Source organism: Somniosus microcephalus, chromosome 2 (genome assembly GCF_052327205.1).
Source record: "Somniosus microcephalus isolate GS21.2 chromosome 2, FLI_Smic_1.0, whole genome shotgun sequence".
Taxonomy (NCBI): domain Eukaryota; kingdom Metazoa; phylum Chordata; class Chondrichthyes; order Squaliformes; family Somniosidae; genus Somniosus; species Somniosus microcephalus.
The window spans coordinates 390,715,895-390,737,805 of NC_140988.1; the positions used below are offsets into that span (position 1 = coordinate 390,715,895).

The 21,911-nt window shown below is 50.3% G+C and overlaps 1 protein-coding gene across 5 annotated transcripts in view; it reads right to left on the minus strand.

Annotated features, from left to right (window-relative positions):
* LOC147123873 (disintegrin and metalloproteinase domain-containing protein 12-like) overlaps positions 1 to 21,911 on the minus strand; it is a 566,371-nt gene that overhangs the window by 81,524 nt on the left and 462,936 nt on the right. For 4 of the 5 annotated variants that reach the window (XM_085976452.1, XM_085976448.1, XM_085976447.1 and 1 more), the window contains one exon: positions 343 to 426. The exons of the other annotated variant lie outside the window; for it this stretch is intronic. In XM_085976452.1, coding sequence (XP_085832578.1) covers positions 343 to 426 — 84 coding nt within the window. The remainder of the gene's footprint in view (positions 1 to 342; positions 427 to 21,911) is intronic. 5 annotated transcript variants of the gene reach the window in all.

Consider the following 21,911-nt stretch of genomic DNA (forward strand, 5'->3'; position numbering starts at 1 on the left):
TTCCTGCACCTCCTCTCTGAAACAGCAATTTCCGTGCTCGTAAAGCAAAGGAATTTCAGTGCTGGCGTTTCAGTTTGTGACGCTGACTTAGGTCTTGTTTTAAACCCAACACTCTGGGTTACAGGGATAATTATTTTTACACAGTGTTTCTCTCCTTATATTCATGCAGCTCTTTAAACCAGAAATGTGTTACTTCTAAGTGGGGATTAATTGGAGAGCTCTTTCAAAGAGCTGGCACAGGCACGATGGGCCGAATGGCCACCTTCTATACTGTATCAGTCTATGATTCTAATGGAAGCAGCTAAATTAGGTGTGTAGGTAATTGCTTTTGGGGTTTCTTACCAGTGTGTGCACATGAGACCAGTACTTCTGGGGTGGCCGCTTCTGAGGTATTCCCACGTTGCTTGCCCTGTGGTGCTGTGGGAACTAAAAAGATGTACATTAGTGATGATTCGGTATCACAAGCAGCATATTTCTGCAGTTATCGTATTCACATATAACTGCAGTCACTCACTCCTGGCCTCAGCAGAGGGGATTTTTCGAGGCTAGGTCCTGATACCACAAACAGCGATAACTACATCCTAGATTGTGTTGGTATGGCCACCTATCTGGTCTTCAGCTTAGCAACCCAGATAGGCTTAATGAGCTGCGTTTAGCGAAGCACAGACACAGGGACAATTTGAGTGGGTCTCTGTGTGTCAGCGAGTGGGTCTCTGTGTGTGTGTCAGCGAGTGGGTCTCTGTGTGTCAGCGAGTGGGTCTCTGTGTGTGTCAACGAGTGGGTCTCTGTGTGTCAACGAGTGGGTCTCTGTGTGTGTATCAGTGAGTGGGTCTCTGTGTGTCAACGAGTGGGTCTCTGTGTGTGTATCAGTGAGTGGGTCTCTGTGTGTCAGCGAGTGGGTCTCTGTGTGTGTATCAGTGAGTGGGTCTCTGTGTGTCAGCGAGTGGGTCTCTGTGTGTCAGCGAGTGGGTCTCTGTGTGTGTGTCAGCGAGTGGGTCTCTGTGTGTCAGCGAGTGGGTCTGTGTGTCAGCGAGTGGGTCTCTGTGTGTGTCAGTGAGTGGGTCTCTGTGTGTCAGCGAGTGGGTCTGTGTGTCAGCGAGTGGGTCTGTGTGTGTGTCAGCGAGTGGGTCTGTGTGTCAGCGAGTGGGTCTCTCTGTGTGTCAGCGAGTGGGTCTCTGTGTGTCAGCGAGTGGGTCTCTGTGTGTCAGCGAGTGGGTCTCTGTGTGTCAGCGAATGGGTCTCTGTGTGTCAGCGAATGGGTCTCTGTGTGTCAGCGAGTGGGTCTCTGTGTGTCAGCGAGTGGGTCTCTGTGTGTCAGCGAGTGGGTCTCTGTGTGTCAGCGAGTGGGTCTGTGTGTCAGCGAGTGGGTCTCTGTGTGTCAGCGAGTGGGTCTGTGTGTCAGCGAGTGGGTCTCTGAGTGTCAGCGAGTGGGTCTCTGTGTGTCAGCGAGTGGGTCTCTGTGTGTCAGCGAGTGGGTCTCTGTGTGTCAGCGAGTGGGTCTGTGTGTCAGCGAGTGGGTCTCTCTGTGTGTCAGCGAGTGGGTCTCTGTGTGTCAGCGAGTGGGTCTCTGTGTGTCAGCGAGTGGGTCTCTGTGTGTCAGCGAGTGGGTCTGTGTGTCAGCGAGTGGGTCTGTGTGTCAGCGAGTGGGTCTCTGTGTGTGTGTCAGCGAGTGGGTCTCTGTGTGTCAGCGAGTGGGTCTCTGTGTGTCAACGAGTGGGTCTCTGTGTGTCAGCGAGTGGGTCTCTCTGTGTGTCAGCGAGTGGGTCTCTCTGTGTGTCAGCGAGTGGGTCTCTCTGTGTGTCAGCGAGTGGGTCTCTGTGTGTGTGTCAGCGAGTGGGTCTCTGTGTGTCAGCGAGTGGGTCTCTCTGTGTGTCAGCGAGTGGGTCTCTCTGTGTGTCAGCGAGTGGGTCTCTCTGTGTGTCAGCGAGTGGGTCTCTCTGTGTGTCAGCGAGTGGGTCTCTCTGTGTGTCAGCGAGTGGGTCTCTGTGTGTCAGCGAGTGGGTCTCTGTGTGTGTGTCAGCGAGTGGGTCTATGTGTGTCAGCGAGTGGGTCTCTCTGTGTGTGTCAGCGAGTGGGTCTCTGTGTGTCAGCGAGTGGGTCTCTGTGTGTCAGCGAGTGGGTCTCTGTGTGTCAGCGAGTGGGTCTCTGTGTGTCAGCGAGTGGGTCTCTGTGTGTCAGCGAGTGGGTCTCTGTGTGTCAGCGAGTGGGTCTCTGTGTGTCAGCGAGTGGGTCTCTGTGTGTGTCAGCGAGTGAGTGACTGTGTGTGTGTGACTGTGTGTGTGTGAGCGACTGTGTGTGTGTGTGTGAGTGACTGTGTGTGAGTGAGTGACTGTGTGTGTGTGAGTGACTGTGTGTATGTGAGTGAGTGACAGTGTGTGTGAGTGAGTGACTGTGTGTGTGTGTGAGTGACTGTGTGTGTGTGTGTGTGACTGTGTGAGTGAGTGACTGTGTGTCAGCGAGTGGGTCTCTGTGTGTGTCAGCGAGTGGGTCTGTGTGTGTGTGTGTGTGAGTGACTGTGTGTGTGAGTGAGTGACTGTGTGTGAGTGACTGTGTGGGTGTGAGTGACTGTGTGTGTGTGTGACTGTGTGAGTGAGTGACTGTGTGTCAGCGAGTGGGTCTCTGTGTGTGTCAGCGAGTGGGTCTGTGTGTGTGTGTGTGTGAGTGACTGTGTGTGTGTGAGTGACTGTGTGTGTGAGTGACTGTGTGGGTGTGAGTGACTGTGTGAGTGTGAGTGACTGTGTGTGTGTGTGACTGTGTGTGTGAGTGACTGTGTGAGTGTGAGTGACTGTGTGTGTGTGTGACTGTGTGAGTGAGTGACTGTGTGTGTGAGTGACTGTGTGGGTGTGAGTGACTGTGTGAGTGTGAGTGACTGTGTGTGTGTGTGACTGTGTGAGTGAGTGACTGTGTGTCAGCAAGTGGGTCTCTGTGTGTGTCAGCGAGTGGGTCTGTGTGTGTGTGTGTGTGAGTGACTGTGTGTGTGAGAGTGACTGTGTGTGAGTGAGTGACTGTGTGTGTGTGTGAGAGTGACTGTGTGTGTGAGAGTGACTGTGTGTGTGAGAGTGACTGTGTGTGAGAGTGACTGTGTGTGAGAGTGACTGTGTGTGTGAGAGTGACTGTGTGTGTGAGAGTGACTGTGAGTGAGTGAGTGACTGTGTGTGAGTGAGTGACTGTGTGTGAGTGACTGTGTGAGTGAGTGACTGTGTGTGTGTGAGTGACTGTGTGTGAGTGACTGTGTGTGTGAGTGAGTGACTGTGTGTGTGTGAGTGACTCTGTGTGTGAGTGACTGTGTGTGTGAGTGAGTGACTGTGTGTGTATGAGTGACTTTGTGTGTGTGAGTGAGTGACTATGTGAGTGAGTGACTGTGTGTGTGAGTGAGTGACTGTGTGTGTATGAGTGACTTTGTGTGTGTGAGTGAGTGACTGTGCGTGTGTGAGTGACTGTGTGTGAGTGACTGTGCGTGTGTGAGTGACTGTGCGTGTGTGAGTGACTGTGTGTGTGTGAGTGACTGTGTGTGAGTGAGTGACTGTGTGTGTGTGTGACTGTGTGAGTGAGTGACTGTGTGTCAGCAAGTGGGTCTCTGTGTGTGTCAGCGAGTGGGTCTGTGTGTGTGTGTGTGTGAGTGACTGTGTGTGTGAGAGTGACTGTGTGTGAGTGAGTGACTGTGTGTGTGTGTGAGAGTGACTGTGTGTGTGAGAGTGACTGTGTGTGTGAGAGTGACTGTGTGTGAGAGTGACTGTGTGTGAGAGTGACTGTGTGTGTGAGAGTGACTGTGTGTGTGAGAGTGACTGTGAGTGAGTGAGTGACTGTGTGTGAGTGAGTGACTGTGTGTGAGTGACTGTGTGAGTGAGTGACTGTGTGTGTGTGAGTGACTGTGTGTGAGTGACTGTGTGTGTGAGTGAGTGACTGTGTGTGTGTGAGTGACTCTGTGTGTGAGTGACTGTGTGTGTGAGTGAGTGACTGTGTGTGTATGAGTGACTTTGTGTGTGTGAGTGAGTGACTATGTGAGTGAGTGACTGTGTGTGTGAGTGAGTGACTGTGTGTGTATGAGTGACTTTGTGTGTGTGAGTGAGTGACTGTGCGTGTGTGAGTGACTGTGTGTGAGTGACTGTGCGTGTGTGAGTGACTGTGCGTGTGTGAGTGACTGTGCGTGTGTGAGTGACTGTGTGTGTGTGAGTGACTGTGTGTGAGTGAGTGACTGTGTGTGTGTGAGTGACTGTGTGTGTGTGAGTGACTGTGTGTGTGTGAGTGACTGTGTGTGTGTGAGTGACTGTGTGTGAGTGAGTGACTGTGCGTGTGTGAGTGACTGTGTGTGTGTGAGTGACTGTGTGTGAGTGAGTGACTGTGTGTGTGTGAGTGACTGTGTGTGTGTGAGTGACTGTGTGTGTGTGAGTGACTGTGTGTGAGTGACTGTGTGTGTGTGTGAGACTGTGTGTGTGTGAGTGACTGTGTGTGTGTGAGTGACTGTGTGTGTGTGAGTGACTGTGTGTGTGTGTGTGACTGTGTGTGTGTGAGTGACTGTGTGTGTGTGAGTGACTGTGTGTGTGTGACTGTGTGTGTGTGAGTGACTGTGTGTGTGTGAGTGACTGTGTGTGACTGTGTGTGAGTGAGTGTGTGTGTGTGACTGTGTGTGTGTGAGAAAACACCATCAGGACACTTTTTTAAATTCATGCATAGGATGTGGGCATCGCTGGCAAAGCCAGCATTTATTGCCCATCCCTAATTGCCTCTGAGAAGGTGGTGGTGAGCCGCCTTCTTGAATCGCTGCAGTCCGTGTGGTGAAGGTACTCCCACAGTGCTGTTGGGGAAGGGGGGAGTTCCAGGATTTTAACCCAGCGACTATGAAGGAACGGCGGTATACTTCCAAGTCAGGATGGTGTGTGACTTGGAGGGGCAGGGTGGGGGCAGTTATCCAGATAGGAATTCTTTACACGAATGCACGTAGCATAAGGAATAAAACAAGCAAATTAGAAGCACAAATTCAGCTTAAAGTGTATGATGTAGCAGCGAAAACAGAGACCTGGCTACAAACAGGGCATGACTGGAAGCTAAATATTCCAGGCGATAAGGTTTTTCGACAGGACAGGGATATTGTGAAAGGAGGGGGAGCAGCAATATTGATAAAATCACAATGCCAGCAGTGGGAAGAAGGGGCAGAAGGGGTTTCAGTAAGGATGAGCAGGCAATGCAAACACGTTGGGTCGAATTAAGAAACAGAAAAAGATGGAAGACTCTGGTTGGAGTTGTCTACAGGCCTCCTGACAAAAAAGAAAAGAAAGACTTGCATTTCTATAGCGCCTTTCACAACCACCGGATGTCCCAAAGCGCTTTACAGCCAATGAAGTACTTTTTTGAAGTGTAGTCACTGTTGTAATGTAGGAAACGCAGCAGCCAATTTGCACACAGCAAGCTCCCACAAACAGCAATGTGATAATGACCAGATCATCTGTTTTTGTTATGTTGATTGGGGATAAATATTGGCCCCAGGACACCGGGGATAACTCCCCGGCTCTTCTTCAAAATAGTGCCATGGAATCTTTTACGTCCACCCGAGAGAGCAGATGGGATCTCGGTTTAACATCTCCTCTGAAAGACGGCACCTCTGACAGTGCCGCACTCCCTCAGCACTGCACTGGAGTGTCAGCCTAGATTTTTGTGCTCAAGTCTCTGGAGTGGGACTTGAACCCACGACCTTCTGACTCAGAGGCGAGAGAGCGCTGCCCACTGAGCCCCAGCTGGCACTTGGTAGCTCGGACAGCAGTGACACAAAACTTGGAATATAGTGAACAGTGAGGAGGATAGTGATCGATTTCAAGAGGGCATAGACAGGTTGGAGGAATGGGCGGACTCGTGGCAGATGAAATTTAACGCAGAAAAGTGCATAGTGATACATTTTGGTAGAATGAGGAGAGGAAATATAAACTAAAGGGTACAATTCTAAAGGGGGTGCATGAACAGAGAGACCTGGGGGTATGTGTGCACAAATTGTTGAAGGTGGCAGAGCAGGGTGAGAAAGCAGTTAAAAAAGCTTATGGGGTCCTGGGCTTCATGAATAGAGGCACAGAGTAGAAAAGTGTAGAAATTATGATGAACATTTATAAAACACTGGTTTGGCCTCAACTGGAGTATTGTGTCCAATTCTGGGCACCGCACTTTAGGAAGGAGGTGAAGGCCTTAGAGAGGGTACAGAAAAGATTTACCAGAATGATTCCAGAGATAAAGGACTTCAGTTATGTGGATAGACTGGAGAAGCTGGGGTTGTTCTCCTTGGAGCAGAGAAGATTGAGAGCAGATTTGATCGAGGTGTTCAACATCATGAGGGGTCTGGACAGAGTAGACAGAGAGAAACTGTTCCCATTGGCGGAAGGGTCGAGAACCAGAGGACACAGATTTAAGGTGATTGGCAAAAGAACCAAAGGTGATATAAGAAAAAACATTTCTACGCAGCGAGTGGTTAGGATCTGGAATTCACTGCCTGAAAGGGTGGTGGAGGCAGACTCAATCACGGCTTTCAAAAGGGAGTTGGATAAATACCTGAAAGAATAAATTTGCCGGGCTACAGGGAAAGGGCGGGGGAGTGGGACTGGCTGAGTTACTCTTTCAGAGAGCCGGCACGGGCTTGATGAGTCGAATGGCCTTCTTCCATGCTGACTCCCATGGTTGTGGTGGTTGAAGGTCAATCATCACAGCCCCAGGACATCGTTGCAGGAGTTCCTCAGGGCAGTGTCCTAGGCCCAACCATCTTCAGCTGCTTCATCAATGACCTTCCCTCCAACATAAGGTCAGAAATGGGGATGTTCGCTGATGACTGCACAGTGTTCAGTGCCATTCACAACTCCTCAGATAATGAAGCAGTCCATGCCCGCATGCAACAAGACCTGGACGACGTTCAGGCTTGGGCTGATAAGTGGCAGGTAACATTCGCGCCACAGAAGTGCCAGGCAATGACTATCTCCAACAAGCGAGAGTCTAACCACCGGCCCTTGACATTCAACAGTATTACCATCGCCGAATCCCCCACCATCAACATCCTGGGGGTCACCATTGACCAGAAACTTAACTGGACCAGCCACATAAATACTGTGGCCACAAGAGCAGGTCAGAGGCTGGGTATTCTGCAGCGAGTGTCTCACCTCCTGACTCCCCAAAGGCTTTCCACCATCTACAAGACACAAGTCAGGAGTGTGATGGAATACTCTCCACTTGCCTGGATGAGTGCAGCTCCAACAACACTCAAGAAGCTCAACGCCATCCAGGACAAAGCAGCCCGCTTGATTGGCACCCCATCCACCACCTTAAACATTCACTCCCTCCATCACCGGCACACCGTGGCTGCAGTGTGTACCATCTACAAGATGCACTGCAGCAACTTGTCAAGGCTTCTTCGGCAGCACCTCCCAAACCCGCGACCTCTTCCACCTAGAAGGACAAGGGCAGCAGGCGCATGGGAACACCACCACCTCCATGTTCCCCTCCAAGTCACACACCATCCTGACTTAGAAGCATATCGCCGATCCTTCATCGTCGCTGGGTCAAAATCCTGGAACTCCCTCCCTAACAGCATCTTCACCACACGGACTGCTGCGGTTCAAGAAGGCGGCTCACCACCTTCTCCAGCGCAATTAGGGATGGGCAATAAATGCGGGCCTTGCCAGCGAAGAAGCCCACATCCCATATATGGATTTTAAAAAACTATCTATGATTCTTTGATTCTATGATGTAGCAGCAGGATGTATAAATACAGAGATCAGGGAAGCATGTAGTAAATGCGAGTTAACAATCTGATGGTAAATAAACATTTTGCAAACAGTGACCATAACAGGATTGAATCTGACATTAGGTTTGAGTGAGAAGGGAGAGTCACTAACCAAAGTTTTAAACTAATATAAGGCTGACTTCAAACGAATGAGTCATAAACAGACTACAGTAAACCGGGCTGAATTGTTAACGGGTAAAACTACAGACAAACAGTGGGAAATATTCAAAGAAGTATTTGGTACAGTACTCTTCTTCTTAGGCAGTCCCTCGGAACCGAGGATGACTTGATTCCACATTAAAAATGAGTTCTCAGGTGACTGATGAGTCCAATGCGGGACCTACAGTCTCTGTCACAGGTGGGGCAGACAGTGGTTGAAGGGGCGGGTGGGTGGGGTGTTTGGGTTGACGTGCGTTCCTTGCGCTGCCTGCGCTTGGCTTCCGCTTGCTACCGGCGAAGAGACTCGAGGTGTTTGGCGCCTTCCCGGATGCTTCTCCTCCACTTTGTGCGGTCTTGGGCCAGGGATTCCCAGGTGTCAGTGGGGATGTTACACTTTTTCAAGGAGGCTTTGAGGGTGTCCTTGAAGCGTTTCCTCTGCCCACCTGGGGCTCTCTTGCCGTGCCGGAGCTCCGAGTAGAGTGCTTGTTTTGGGAGTCTCGTATTGGGCATGCGGACAATGTGACCCGTCCATCGGAGCTGATCGAGTGTGGTCAAAGCTTCAATGCTGGGTATGTTGGCCTGAGCGAGAACACTGACGTTGGTGCGCCTAACCTGCTAATGGATTTGCAGGATCTTGCGGAGGCAGCGTTGGTGGTACCTCTCCAGTGCTTTGAGGTGCCTGCTGTACATGGTCCATGTCTCTGAGGCATACAGCAGGACAGGTATCACTGCTGCTCTGTAGACCATGAGCTTAGTGCCGGGTTTGAGGTCCTGGTCTTCAAATACTCTCTTCCTCAGGTGACCGAAGGCTGCACTGGCACACTGAAGGCGGTTTTGGACTTCGTCGTCAACGTCTGCCCTTGTTGACAGTAGGCTCCCGAGGTATGGAAAGTGGTCCACGTTGTCCAAGGCCTTGTCGTGGGTTTTGATAATCGGGGGGCAGGACTGTGTGGCGGGGGCAGGTTGGTAGAGGACCTTTGTCTTATGGATGTTTAGTGTAAGGCCCATGCTCTCGTACACTTCGGTGAATGTGTTGACGATGGTTTGGAGTTCGACCTCCGAGTGAGCGCAGACGCAAGTGTCGTCTGTATACTGTAATTCGATGACAGAGGATGGGATGACCTTGGATCTGGACTGGAGGCGACGGAGGTTGAACAGTTTCCCGGTTCTTCTGTAAATTAGCTCCACTCCAGCGGGGAGCTTACTGAGGGTGAGATGGAGCATTGCAGAAAGGAAGATCGAGAAGAGCATTGGTGCGATGACACAGCCTTGCTTGACCCCGGTTCGTACGTGAATTGGGTCTGTGGTGGAACCATTGGTCAGATCACGACTTGCATGTCGTCGTGAAGCAGGCGAAGGATGGTGACAAACTTTTGAGGGCAGCCGAATTTGAGGAGGACACTCCATAATCCCTCACAGTTGACAGTGTCGAAGGCCTTTGTGAGATCAAAGAAGGCCATGTACAGCGGTTGGTGATGTTCCCTGCACTTCTCTTGTAATTGACGTGCGGTGAAGATCATGTCCATTGTGCCCCTCAATACATAACCCTAAAGGGCAACAGCTCCACTTGTGTAGTTAGGCAACCATGGTCAGCAAATGAGGTCATACAGTATAAAGTTAAAAGAAGAGCCTTACACAAATGTAAAGAAAAGTGGAAATCCAGCAGACTAGGAGAGCTATAAAAAGCAACAAGGGGACACAAAGAACGGTGGCATAGTGGTTAGCACTGTTGCCTCACAACACCAGGGACCCGGGTTCGAATCCAGCCTCGGGCGACTGTCTGTGTGGAGTTTGCACATTCTCCCCGTGTTTGCGTGGGTTTCCTCCGGATGCTCCGGTTTCCTCCCACAGTCCAAAGATGTGCGGGTTAGGTTGATTGGCTATGATAAATTGACCCTTAGTGTTAGGGGGATTAAATACGTGGGGTTACGGGGATCGGGTGGGATATGTGTTGGTGTAGGGGTTACGGGGATCGGGTGGGATATGTGTCGGTGCAGGCTCGATGGGCCGAAATGGCCTCTATCTGCACTGTGGGGTTTCTGTGATTCTGTGAAGAAAGCATTAAGAGCTGCAAAAAGTGAATATAAAAAAAACTTGCAAGGGATACTAAGGGTAAAGGTTTTTTTATCAATATTAAAAGAAAGAGAGTGGCTAAGGGAAATGTTGGCCCATTAAAGACAGACTCAGGTGATACTATAATCGATAAAAGCACTAAAAAGGGATAATTTACGTGAGGGTTAAAATCTCTATGGTTAGAATTAAGGAACAATGGAGGAGCCATTCCGCTGCTGGGTGGAAACTATAGGCCACCAAATCGTGGGAAGGAGATAGAGGAGCAAATTTGCAGGGAAATTGCAGAAAGATGCAAGAACCTTTTAGTAATGATAAAGGGGGACTCCAATAAGAGGAAAGGATAGGGAACCAAAGCAAGGGCTCCTTGGGTGACGAGGGAGATTGAGAAGATGATGAAACAAAAAAAGGTGTATGATGAATGTCAGGTAAATTCTTCAAGGGAGAACCAGACCAAATACAATAAGTTGAAAGGGGATATGAAGATGAAAATAAGATTGGCAAAGAGAGAATATGAGAGTAGAATGGCAGTTAACATAAAAGGGAACCCAAAAATCTTCGACCGGCATGTAAACAGTAAGCGGGCCATAAGAGGCGGGGTGAAGCCTATTAGAGACAAAGACGGTGATATATGCTTAGAGGTGCAGGGCAAGGCTAGAATACTCAGTCAGTACTTTGTATCGGTGTTTACTAAGGAGGTGGATGCTGACAAAATATCGGTAGAAGTAGAAAAGGTAGAAGCAATGGAAGGGGTGAAAATTGATAGACAGGATGTACTAGAAAGGCTGGGTATGCTTAGAGTGGACAAGTCGCCTGGTCCAGGTGGCTTGCATCCCAGGTTGCTAAGGGAATTGTGGAGGAGATAGCGGAAGGGCTTGCCATAATTTTCCAATCTTCCCTAGATGCGGGGGAGGTGCCTGAGAATTGGAAAGTGGCAAATGTGACACCATTGTTCAAGAAAGGGTGTAAGGACAATCCTAGTAACTACAGGCCGGTCAGTTTAACATCAGTGGTGGGTAAAGTTTTAGAAACAATAATCAAGGAAAAAATTAACAGGCACTTGGAGAGGTTTAAGCTAATTAAGGAGAGCCAACACGGATTTGTAAAAGGCAGATCATGTTTGATTAATCTAATTAAATTTTTTGATGAAGTAACAGAGTGGATTGATGAAGGGAATGCAATGGATGTTGTCTATAAGGATTTTAGGAAGACATTTGACAAAGTAACACAGAAGGCTGGTTAACAAAATTGAGGCTCATGGAATAGGTGGGTCAGTGGCAGCTTGGATAAGGAATTGGCTTAAGGACAGAAAACAGCGAGTTGTGGTAAATGGCTGTTTTTCAGACTGGAGGATGGTAGACAGTGGTGTTCCCCAAGGGTCAGTGCTGGGGCCACTGCCTTTTTTGATACATATATAAATGAACTTGATATTGGAATACAGAGTAGAATTTCTAAATTTGCCGATGACACCAAACTTGGGGGTGTGGCAAACAGTGGGAATGATACCAATAATAGAAACACAGAAGATAGGAGCAGGAGTAGGCCATTCGGCCCCTCGAGCCTGCTCCGCCATTCAATGCGATCATGGCTGATCATCCAAATTCAGTACCCGGTCCCTGCTTTCTCCCCATATCCCTTGATCCCTTTAGCCTTGAGAAATATATCCAACTCCTTCTGAATATATTTAATTAATTGGGCTCTACTGCCTTCTGTGGTAGAGAATTCCACAGGTTCACCACTCTCTGGGTGAAGAAATTCGTCCTCATTTCTGTCCTAAGTGGCCTACCCCTTATCCTTAGACTGTGACCCCTGGTCCTGGACTCCCCGACCATCGGGAACATCCTTCCAGCATCTAGTCTGTCTAATCCTGTTAGAATTTTATAAGTTTCGATGAGATCCCCTCTCATTCTTCTAAACTCCAGCGAGTACATGCCCAATCGATCCAATCTCTCCTCATACGTCATTCCTGCCATCCCAGGTGTCAGCCTGGTGAATCCTCGCTGAACTCCTTCCATGGCAAGAACATCCATCCTCAGATAAGGCGACCAAAACTGCACACAATACTCAAGATGTGGTCTCATCAAGGCCCTGTACAACTGCAGCAAGACATCCTTGTTCCTGTACTCAAACCCTCTCGCTACGAAGGCCAACATACCATTTGCCTTCTTAACCGCCTGCTGCACCTGCATGCTTACCTTCAGCGACTGGTGCACAAGGACACCCAGGTCTCGTTGCACTTCCCCTTCTCCCAATCTATTGCCATTCAGATAATAATCTGCCTTCCTGTTTTTGCTACCAAAGTGGATAACCTCACATTTATCCACGTTAGATTGCATCTGCCATGCTTTTGCCCAATCACCCAACCTGTCCAAATCATCCTGGAGTTTCTCGGCATCCTCCTCACAGCACACACGCCCACCCAGCTTTGTGTCGTCTGTAAATTTGGAGATATTACATCTAGTTCCCTTGTCTAGATCATTAATATATGTTGTGAATAGCTGGGGTCCAAGGACCGATCCCTGCGGTACCCCACTAGTCACTGCCTGCCACTCGGAAAAAGACCCGTTTATTCCAACTCTTTGCTTTCTGTCTGCCAACCAGTTCTCTATCCAAATCAGTACCTTGCCCCCAATCCCATGTGCCTTAACTTTACATGCTAATCTCTTATGCGGGACCTTATCGAAAGCCTTCTGAAAGTACAAATACACCACATCCACTGGTTCTCCCTTATCTATTTTACCAGTTACATCCTCAAAAAATTCCAGTAGATTAGTCAAGCACGATTTACCCTTTGAAAATCCATGTTGACTTTGTCCTGTCACTGTTTTCCAAGTGCTCTGCTATTACATCTTTTATAATGGACTCTAGCATTTTCCCCACTACCGATGTCAGGCTTACCGGTCTGTAATTCCCTGTTTTCTCTCTACCACCTTTTTTGAATAGTGGGGTAACATTAGCTATCCTCCAATCCATAGGTACTGTTCCAGATTCCATCAAATGTTGGAAGATGATCAGCAATGCATCTACTATTTCTAGGGCCACTTCCTTAAGTACCCTAGGATGTAGATTATCAGGCCCTGGGGATTTATCGGCCTTCAATCCCATCAATTTCCTTAACACCATTTCCCTACAAATACTGATTTCTTTCAGTTCCTCCCTTTCATCAGACCCGATGTTCCCCGACATCTCTGGGAGGTTATTTGTGTCCTCCTTTGTGAAGACAGAACCAAAATATATATTTATAATTGGTCAGCCATTTCTTTGTTCCCCATTATAAATTCCCCTGATTCTGACTGCAAGGGACCTACGCTTGACTTCACCAATCTTTTTCTCTTCACATATCTATAAAAGCTTTTACAGTCAGTTTTTATGTTCCCAGCAAGCTTACTCTCATATTCTATTTTCCCCTTCTTAATTAATCCCTTTGTCCTCCTTTGTTGAATCCTAAACTGCTCCCAATCCTCAGGTTTACTGCTTTTTCTGGCCAATTTATATGCCCTCTCCCTGGATCTTATGCTATCCCTAATTTCCCTTGTTAGCCACGGTTGAGTCACCTTTTTTGTTTTATTTTTATGCCAAACTGGGATGAACAAATTCTGTAGTTCATCCATGCGGTCTTTGAATGTTTGCCATTGCCTATCCACCGTCAACCCTTTGAGTGACATTCCCCAATCAATCCTACCCAACTCGCGCCTCAGACCATCGTAGTTTCCTTTATTTAAATTCAGGACCCTAGTCTCTGAGTCAACAATTTCATTCTCCATCTTAATGAAGAATTCTATCATATTATGATCGCTCCGACCCAAGGGGCCTCGTACAACAAGATTGTTAATTAATCCTTTCTCGTTACATAATACCCAGTCTAAAATGGCCTGATCTCTGGTTGGTTCCTCGACATATTGGTCCAGGAAACCATCCCGTAAACACTTCAGGAATTCCTCCTCCACAATATTGTTACTAATTTGGTTAGCCCAATTTATATGTAGATTAAAGTCACCCATGATGACTGCTGTGCTCTTATTGCACGCTTCTCTAATTTCCCTTTTAATGCCATCCCCAACCTCCGCATTACTGTTTGGAGGTCTGTCTATCACTCCCACTAACGTTTTCTGCCCCTTGGTATTTCTCAGTTCTACCCATACAGATTCCACATCATCAGAGCTGATATCCTTCCTTACAATTGTGTTAATCCCTTCTTTAACCAGCAATGCTACCCCACCTCCCTTTCCCTTTTGCCTATCTTTCCTGAATATTGAATACCCCTGGATGTTGAGTTCCCAGCCTTGGCCACCCTGGAGCCATGTTTCCATAATCCCAATCAAATCATAATCGTTTACCTCTATTTGCGCAGCTAATTCATCCACCTTATTACGAATGCTCCTTGCATTAAGACACAAAGCCTTCAGGCTTGTTTTTTTAACGCTCTTAGACCTATTATAATTATTATTTACTGTGGCCATGTTTGATTTAAACTGTTGATTTCTCTGGCTGCCATTTTGTTTTTCTCCTTCCTATCTTTTTCTTTTATCCTTGTTTCCCTTTCCTCTGTCCCTCTGCTCAGGTTCCCAACCGACTGCAACAGGACATAGAAAGGCTAGCAGAATGGGCAGACAAGTGGCAGATGGAATTTAATACAGAGAAGTGTGAGGTGATGCATTTTGGCAGAAGGATCAGGGAGAGGTAATATACACTTAATGGCACAGTTTTAAAGAGTGTGCAGGGACAGAGGGACCTGGGAGTTAATGTCCATAGATCCCTGAAGGTGGCGGGACATATTGAGAGGGTGGTTAACAAAGCATATGGGATCTTGGATTTCATAAATAGAGGTATTTAGTACAAAAGTAGAGAAGTTATGCCCAACCTTTATAAAGTGCTGGTTAGGCCACAACTGGAGTAATGCGACCAGTTCTGGTCACCACACTTTAGGAAGAATGTGAAGGCCCTTGAGAGGGTGCAGAGGAGATTTACCAGAATGGTTCCGGGGATGGGGGATCTTAGTTACAAGGACAGGTTGGAGGAGCTTTGTTTTAATTAGAGCAAAGGAGGTTGAGGGGTGATTTGATCGAGGTGTACAAGATTATGACGGGTTTGGATAGGCTAGACGGGGAAAGTCTGTTCCCACTAGTTGATGGTACAAGGACTAGGGGACACAGATTTAAGGTTTTGGGCAAGAGATACAGGGGGGATGTGAGGAAGAACTTTTTTACGCAGCGAGTGGCGAGGACCTGGAACTCGCTGTCGACGGAAGTGGTGGAAGCGGAGACACTCAGGGCTAGATTTTCAGTATAGGCAGTTTTGGGGCGCTAACTTTAGCGCCCGCCCGAAGTTAGCGCCCGCCCCAAAGTAGCGCCCCGTTGCCGGGAATTCAGTGGCTTCGCCCTAAGAGGTTGGTGGAGCGCTAAAAGAGGCGTTCCACTACTCTCTTTAGGCGCTAAGCCGGCGGTCCAGAGGGATAGCGCCCAGGCGGGGCGCAGCACGGGTGCGGTCATTTTTGCACTGACAGCAGACCCCGTGGTGCCGACCAGCTCTTAAAGGGGGAAGGGACGAATTGGTCTGCTGCCACGCCCTGCACACTGCAGCCTTGCAAAGAGGCCTCAACACTACTGCTCAGCCCCAGGGAGTCATGGCAACGCCAGAGAAGGCCCGTCAGCGTGCCCTGCGCTTCTCAGAGGGTGATCTGGACATAATGGTCACAGCTCTGGAGGTGAGGCGCAAGATCTTGTTTCCAGAGAGTGGGAGGAATCCAACCCACCACGACTACACCAAAGCCTGGAAGCAGATCGCCCAGAGGGTGACGTTCACCGGCGAGGCCCCCAGGACCCACAAACAATGCCGTAAGAAATACAACGATCTGACCAGGATTGTGAGGGTGAGTAGCCTTTCCAGTCTCCTCCTCATTCTTGCATGTACACCTGACATGATGGGCAAAGGGACCTGAAAGTCCTATTGGCCAGCCCTCAGCCAGCAGCATTGGGACAGTCATGAGCATCAAATGGCCATTCGGCACTCTACACTTTGGCCAAGCTATTCCACCATGGGAGGCAGTGCACACTACATCAGGGCTTCACTCTGTCCAAGCTATTCCACCATGGGAGGCAGTGCACACTACATCAGGGCTTCACTCTGTCCAAGCTATTCCACCATGGGAAGCAGTGCACAGTACATCAGGGCTTCACTCTGTCCAAGCTATTCCACCATGGGAGGCAGTGCACACTACATCAGGGCTTCACTCTGTCCAAGCTATTCCACCATGGGAGGCAGTGCACACTACATCAGGGCTTCACTGCGCACTTACAGCCCGTCCTTTCTCTTGCAGGCTAAAGTAGCGTTTAATCGCCAGGCCCGTGCCAGGGGTGGCCGCGCCAAGCTGCAGAAGCTCACTCGGCTGGAGGAGCGCGTGTGTGTGCTCATGGGAGCCCGTGTGATTGTCCCCACAGCGTGCGGTGTATCCGACCCTCCACTGCCCGGCAATGGTAAGGACCTCGCCTTTTGGCCCTCTCGCGTCGCACTGGCCCATCCGAGCTACCTCCTTTGCCACTGTCCCACCAATGCGCTGAATCCCACCAGTCCTAACTCCCTCGCTGACGCCGTCTCCTCACTCTGAAGCTACTCTTGTGCATTCCTGCTTTCAGCTGGTGACGACCAGGACCCTGAGGCTGCCAGTGACAGCACCTCCGACCAGGAGGAGGAGGAGGAGCAAGCCGGACCTTCGGGGGAACAGTCACGTCCCGCAGGAGAGGAGGAAATGCTTGACACCTCCTCACTGGACGAGTGCCTGGAGGAACTGTCGCAGGGCAATGCAGCTTCTGGGACCAGTGGCGTCCAGCCACCCAGCAGCCGTGCGCGTGGCCCGCGGCCTTCCCCCCAAAGGGGGGAAGGATCAGAGGGGAGTGCTGCTGCTCGGCACACTCGCCGTCACCAACGCGGCAAGGGTCCCCTAGTTCGGCCCCCTCCTCCCCAGCGGGAGAGTCGCGACTCCAGTCCGGACACCTTCACTTCGGAGGAGGTGCGGAAGCTCGATCAGATGGCCGACGACTCGGACCGGCGCCACACGGAGCTCATGAGCGTGGTGGGGCGCATGCCTGAGGCCATCGAGTCGCTGGCGACCAGTGTGCGCGAGTTCAGGGCAGCAACTGCCGCGACTGGCCGCATGCTAACTGATGCCGTCAAGACCCTGGCGGATGTGATGCGCGCGCACACCAGGACCACAGGGCCACTCACTGCTGCCACACGCGCTGTCTCAGGCAGGCATCGCCAGGGCAGGCGCCGCGCTGGACCATCCCAGCAAGCCGGCCGTCGGCTGATTGCTGCGGATCCTGCAGTGCGGGCCCGGCCGAGTGCCACCGCGCCACAGCACCAGCCAGCGCATCCCAGACGCCAGCTGGCCCACATTGCGCCATCCGTCGCCGCCATTCCCCCTCTGGGGCGTCGACGGCAAGCGGCTGCAGCTGATGGTGGCCAGGCTCAGGTGCGCCACTCAGCAGACGGCCCCTCGAGGCCCAAACGCCGTGTAGGCCACCCCCCAGCGGCATCTGGCGGAAGGGCATCTGAGCCTCAGGCGCCTTCCCCCAGCCTCGCAGCAGCCACTGGGCAGAGCTTGCGAAGGAGCAGCAGGCAGGGCAGGGGAGGCAAAATGCTGGCCAAGGTCTCGCCCTCGCGGGCCACTCAGTAGAGGGTGTGGCCAGCTTTCCTTTAATATGGCGGTGGCCATCTTTATTTTGCCCATGGTTGTGCTTTTGGAGGGCTTTTTTTTTGCGTTAGGCCGACGTTGAGGCCCGGTTTCAATAAAGGTGGAGTGGCTCCTCCCCAGTTTGTGCGAGTGAGTCGTTTGTTGGGCTTTTTGTGGGGCCCGTTTATTGTTTTTGGGGATTCATGTGGGAAGGGCTTTTCATTTTTGTGCAATAAAAAATTATCTTTATTCATGCAGTCTCCATGGTTGTTCTTCTTAGTGTTTGTTGGCTTCGCCGGCTGAGGGCTTGCGGAGCGGCTGCATTCATCTTCCCTCATGGCCCCTGGCCATTCCCTGACAGGGGGCTTAGAAGTACCGTGTAATAAGGTGGCGTCGTGCGGCCCTTGGCCCTGGTCGCTCCCTCCTGGGAACGTACTCCTGCTCCTCCTCCTCCTCCTCATGCTCCTCCTCCTGAGGTGCTGGTCCAACGTCAGGTGGCAGTGCCTGAGTCCTGCGGATAGCCAGGTTGTGTAGCATGCAGCAAACCACCACAAATTGGGAGACCCGGTCCGGCGAATACTGGAGAGCTCCTCCGGAGCGATCAAGGCAGCGGAACCGCTGCTTGAGGACCCCAATAGTTAGCTCGATGATGTTGCGGGTGGTTTGATGGCTCTCGTTGTAGGCCTCTTCAGCAGCGGTCCTGGGCGCGCGAAGCGGGGTCATGAGCCAGGTGCACAAAGGATAGCCTTTGTCCCCGATGAGCCATCCTCTTGGGGAAGGCTGTGCCTGGAACATGTCATGCACAGTACTCTGCCGCAGGATAAAGGCATCGTGGCTGCTGCCTGGGAAGCTGGCATTGACTGCCATGATGCGCTGCTTGTGGTCACATACCAGCTGCACATTCAGAGAATGGTAGCCCTTCCTGTTGCGATACTGCTCGCCATGCTCCAGAGGGGCCCGCAAAGCCACATGCGTACAGTCAATGGCGCCCTGCACCAAGGGGAATTCCCCGAGTCTGGCAAATCCCAATGCGCGCTGATGCTGGCTCTCGAGGGCCATGGGGAAGGAGATGAATTGGCTTCTCCTTCTGAACAGTGCTTCGGTCACGTGGCGGATGCAGCGATGCGCGCCGTACTGGGAGATGTTTGCTATGTCCCCAGCAGCGTATTGGAAGGAGCCGGTGGCATAGAAGTTCAATGCCACCGTCACCTTCACTTCCACCGACAGAGACGTCCTGCACCTGAGCTTTGGCCGCAGATCTCGGCGAAGCAGGTGGCAGATCTCTGCAATCACCTCCTTTCGGAATCGGAGCCTTCTAACACATCGCGCGGCACTCATGTTTAGGTAGGAGCGCTGCTGGCGGTATAGCCTGACTGGGTAAGGCCTACGTGGCCGACGCCTGTAGCCCCCTCTGCCTCTAGCCAGGGCTGCCCCTCTCACAATGCGTCTGCGAGCCCTACGGATATGGCGCTGCAGCTGCGCGTTGGCACCCCATGCAGCCCCCATCAAATCCTGGCAAACAGTCTAATTTCCAAATGGCCACTTGCAGCGCTATTGCCTGAGTCCAAAAATACCTGGCTCTTGCTGCTTGAAACCAGTTAGCTATCCTCCTTGTTGTGTCTCCAGAAATGCGTTGCACAAGACTGTTTTCTGAAAAAAGGATGGCCTTTATACTGGAGAGGACGTTCCCTTTAATTAGCGCCCCCCGGGGCCCGCGCTGGTTGTGTTGCGTTCCTTTTTCCAAACGCTCCGGCCGCCCGCCGCACAATGGGGCGGTCCGACTGAAGTTTGCAATCGGGGCGGCCAAAGGGCGTTGCACGAGGATGTGACGTCATTTTCTGTGCGCGCATCCGGGCGGGCGCTAAACTTTGCGCCGGCGCTAACGGGCAACTTAATTTGGGGCGGAGCGCAAACTGCGCTGCGCCCGGGCGCTACACGCATAGCGCCCGGAAATCACTTCTCTTAAGGCGCTAACTGCTGGCGCAAGCTACTGAAAATCTAGCCCCATGTGTTTTCAAGGGGAGACTGGATAGGCACTTGAGGGAAATAAACTTGCAGGGCTACGGGGATAGAGCGGGGGAATGGGACTGACTGGATTGCTCTACAGAGAGCCGGCACCGACTCGATGGGCCGAATGGCCTCCTTCTGTGCCGTTATGTCTGTGGCCACGATCATACCTGAGGAGGCATGTTGGGAGTGGGACTGCTAGTTTCCGGGTTCTAGTCCCGCCCCCAGCAACATCTGACAACCTGGAGCTATTTTCCCCGGTGACGCTATTGCGGTGGCTCTGGCCACAATCTTCCTTAAATATGGGAAAGGTGCCAGAGGACTGGAGGGTTGTAAATGTTACACCCCTGTCTTCACTAAAGAAGAGCAGAAGTCCAAAGATGTGCGGGTTAGGTTGATTGGCCATGATAAAAATTGACCCTTAGTGTTAGGGGGGATTAAATACGTGGGGTTACGGGGTTACGGGGATAGGGCTTGGGTGGGATGGCTGTCGGTGTAGGGACCGGGTGCTAGGGTTTGGATGATCAGCCATGATCTCGTTGAATGGCGGAGCAGGCTCGAATGGCCGAGTGGCCTACTCCTGCTCCTATGTTTCGAAGAGGATGCTGGCAATGTCACAATAAAGGAGGAGGTAGTAAAGAAATCGGATAGAATAAAAATAAAGACATTTTTCATTCATTCACGGGATGTGGGTGTCGCAGCCAGGCCAGCATTTATTGCCCATCCTTAATTGCCCTTGAGCCCCCTTCTTAAATACAACTGAGTGACTTGCTAGGCCATTTCAGCAGCCATCACATTGCAGATTTCCTTATCTAAAGGACATCAGTGAACCAGATGGGTTTTTACAACAATCCAGTCATCGTCACTGACACTAGCTTTTTATTCCAGATTTATTTAATTAATTGAATTTAAATTCCCCAGCTGCTTCTGATGGGATTTGAACTCGTGTCTCTGGATCATTAGTCCAGTAACATTACCACTACGCTACTCTACCCCTAGGATAGCAAAAGGTTGGTCACCCGGTCCGGATGGGAGGCATGCTAGGTTGCTGAGGGAAGGAAGGGTGGAATTTGCGGAGGCTCTGCCCATAATCTTACAATCCTCCTTAGATATGGGAGTGGCACCAGAGGACTGGAGCATTGCAAATAATACACCCCTGGTCAAAAAAGGTGAGAGGGATAAACCCAGCAATTACAGGCCAATCAATTTAACATCGGTGGTTGGGAAACATTTAGACAATAATCTAGCTCAAAATTAATTGATACTTGGAAAATGTTGTATAAATGGACTTTCAGAAGGCATTCGACAAAGTGTCACACAGGAGGCTTATTAAGAATAAGGATATATTATATTGTAGGATAATTGAAGTCCCCCATTATCACTATAAGATTCTTGCGGCTTTCTGCAATTTGCCTGAAAATTACAAAAACTGATGGAGTTCAATGCAGAGAGGTGTGAAGTGATGCACTTGGGAGGACTACAGTAATATGGAAAGACAGTTTACTATAAATGGCACGATTTTGAAAAGGTGTAGATGAGCAGAGGGACCTTAGTGTCCATATACACAAATCCTAAAAGGTGGCGGGGCCATTTGATAAGGTGGTGAAAAAAGCATATAAATATTGGATTTATAAATATCGGCATAGAATATATAGAAACATAGAAGATAGGAGCAGGAGTAGGCCATTCGGCCCCTCGAGCCTGCTCCGCCATTCAATGAGATCATGGCTGATCATCCAAATTCAGTCCCCTGTCCCTGCTTTCTCCCCATATCCCTTGATCCCTTTAGCCTTAAGAAATATATCCAACTCCTTCTTGAATATATTTAATGAATTGGCCTCTGCTGCCCTCTGTGGCAGAGAATTCCACAGGTTCACCACTCTCTGGGTGAAGAAATTCCTCCTCATTTCTGTCCTAAATGGCGTATCCCTTATCCTTAGACTGTGACCCCTGGTTCTGGACTCCCCGACCATCGGGAACATCCTTCCTGCATCTAGTCTGTCCAGTCCTGTTAGAATTTTATAAGTTTCAATGAGATCCCCTCTCATTCTTCTAAACTCCAGTGAATACAATAAAAGCAAAGAGATCATGCTGGAACTTTCTAAATCACTGGTTAGGCCTCAGCTGGAGTATTGTGGACAGTTCTGGGCCCCACGCTTCAGGAAAGATGTAAAGGCCTTAGAAAGGTTACAGAGGAGGTTTACCAGGATGTTACCAGGGATGAGGGACTTCAGTTATGAGGAGAGGCTGGAA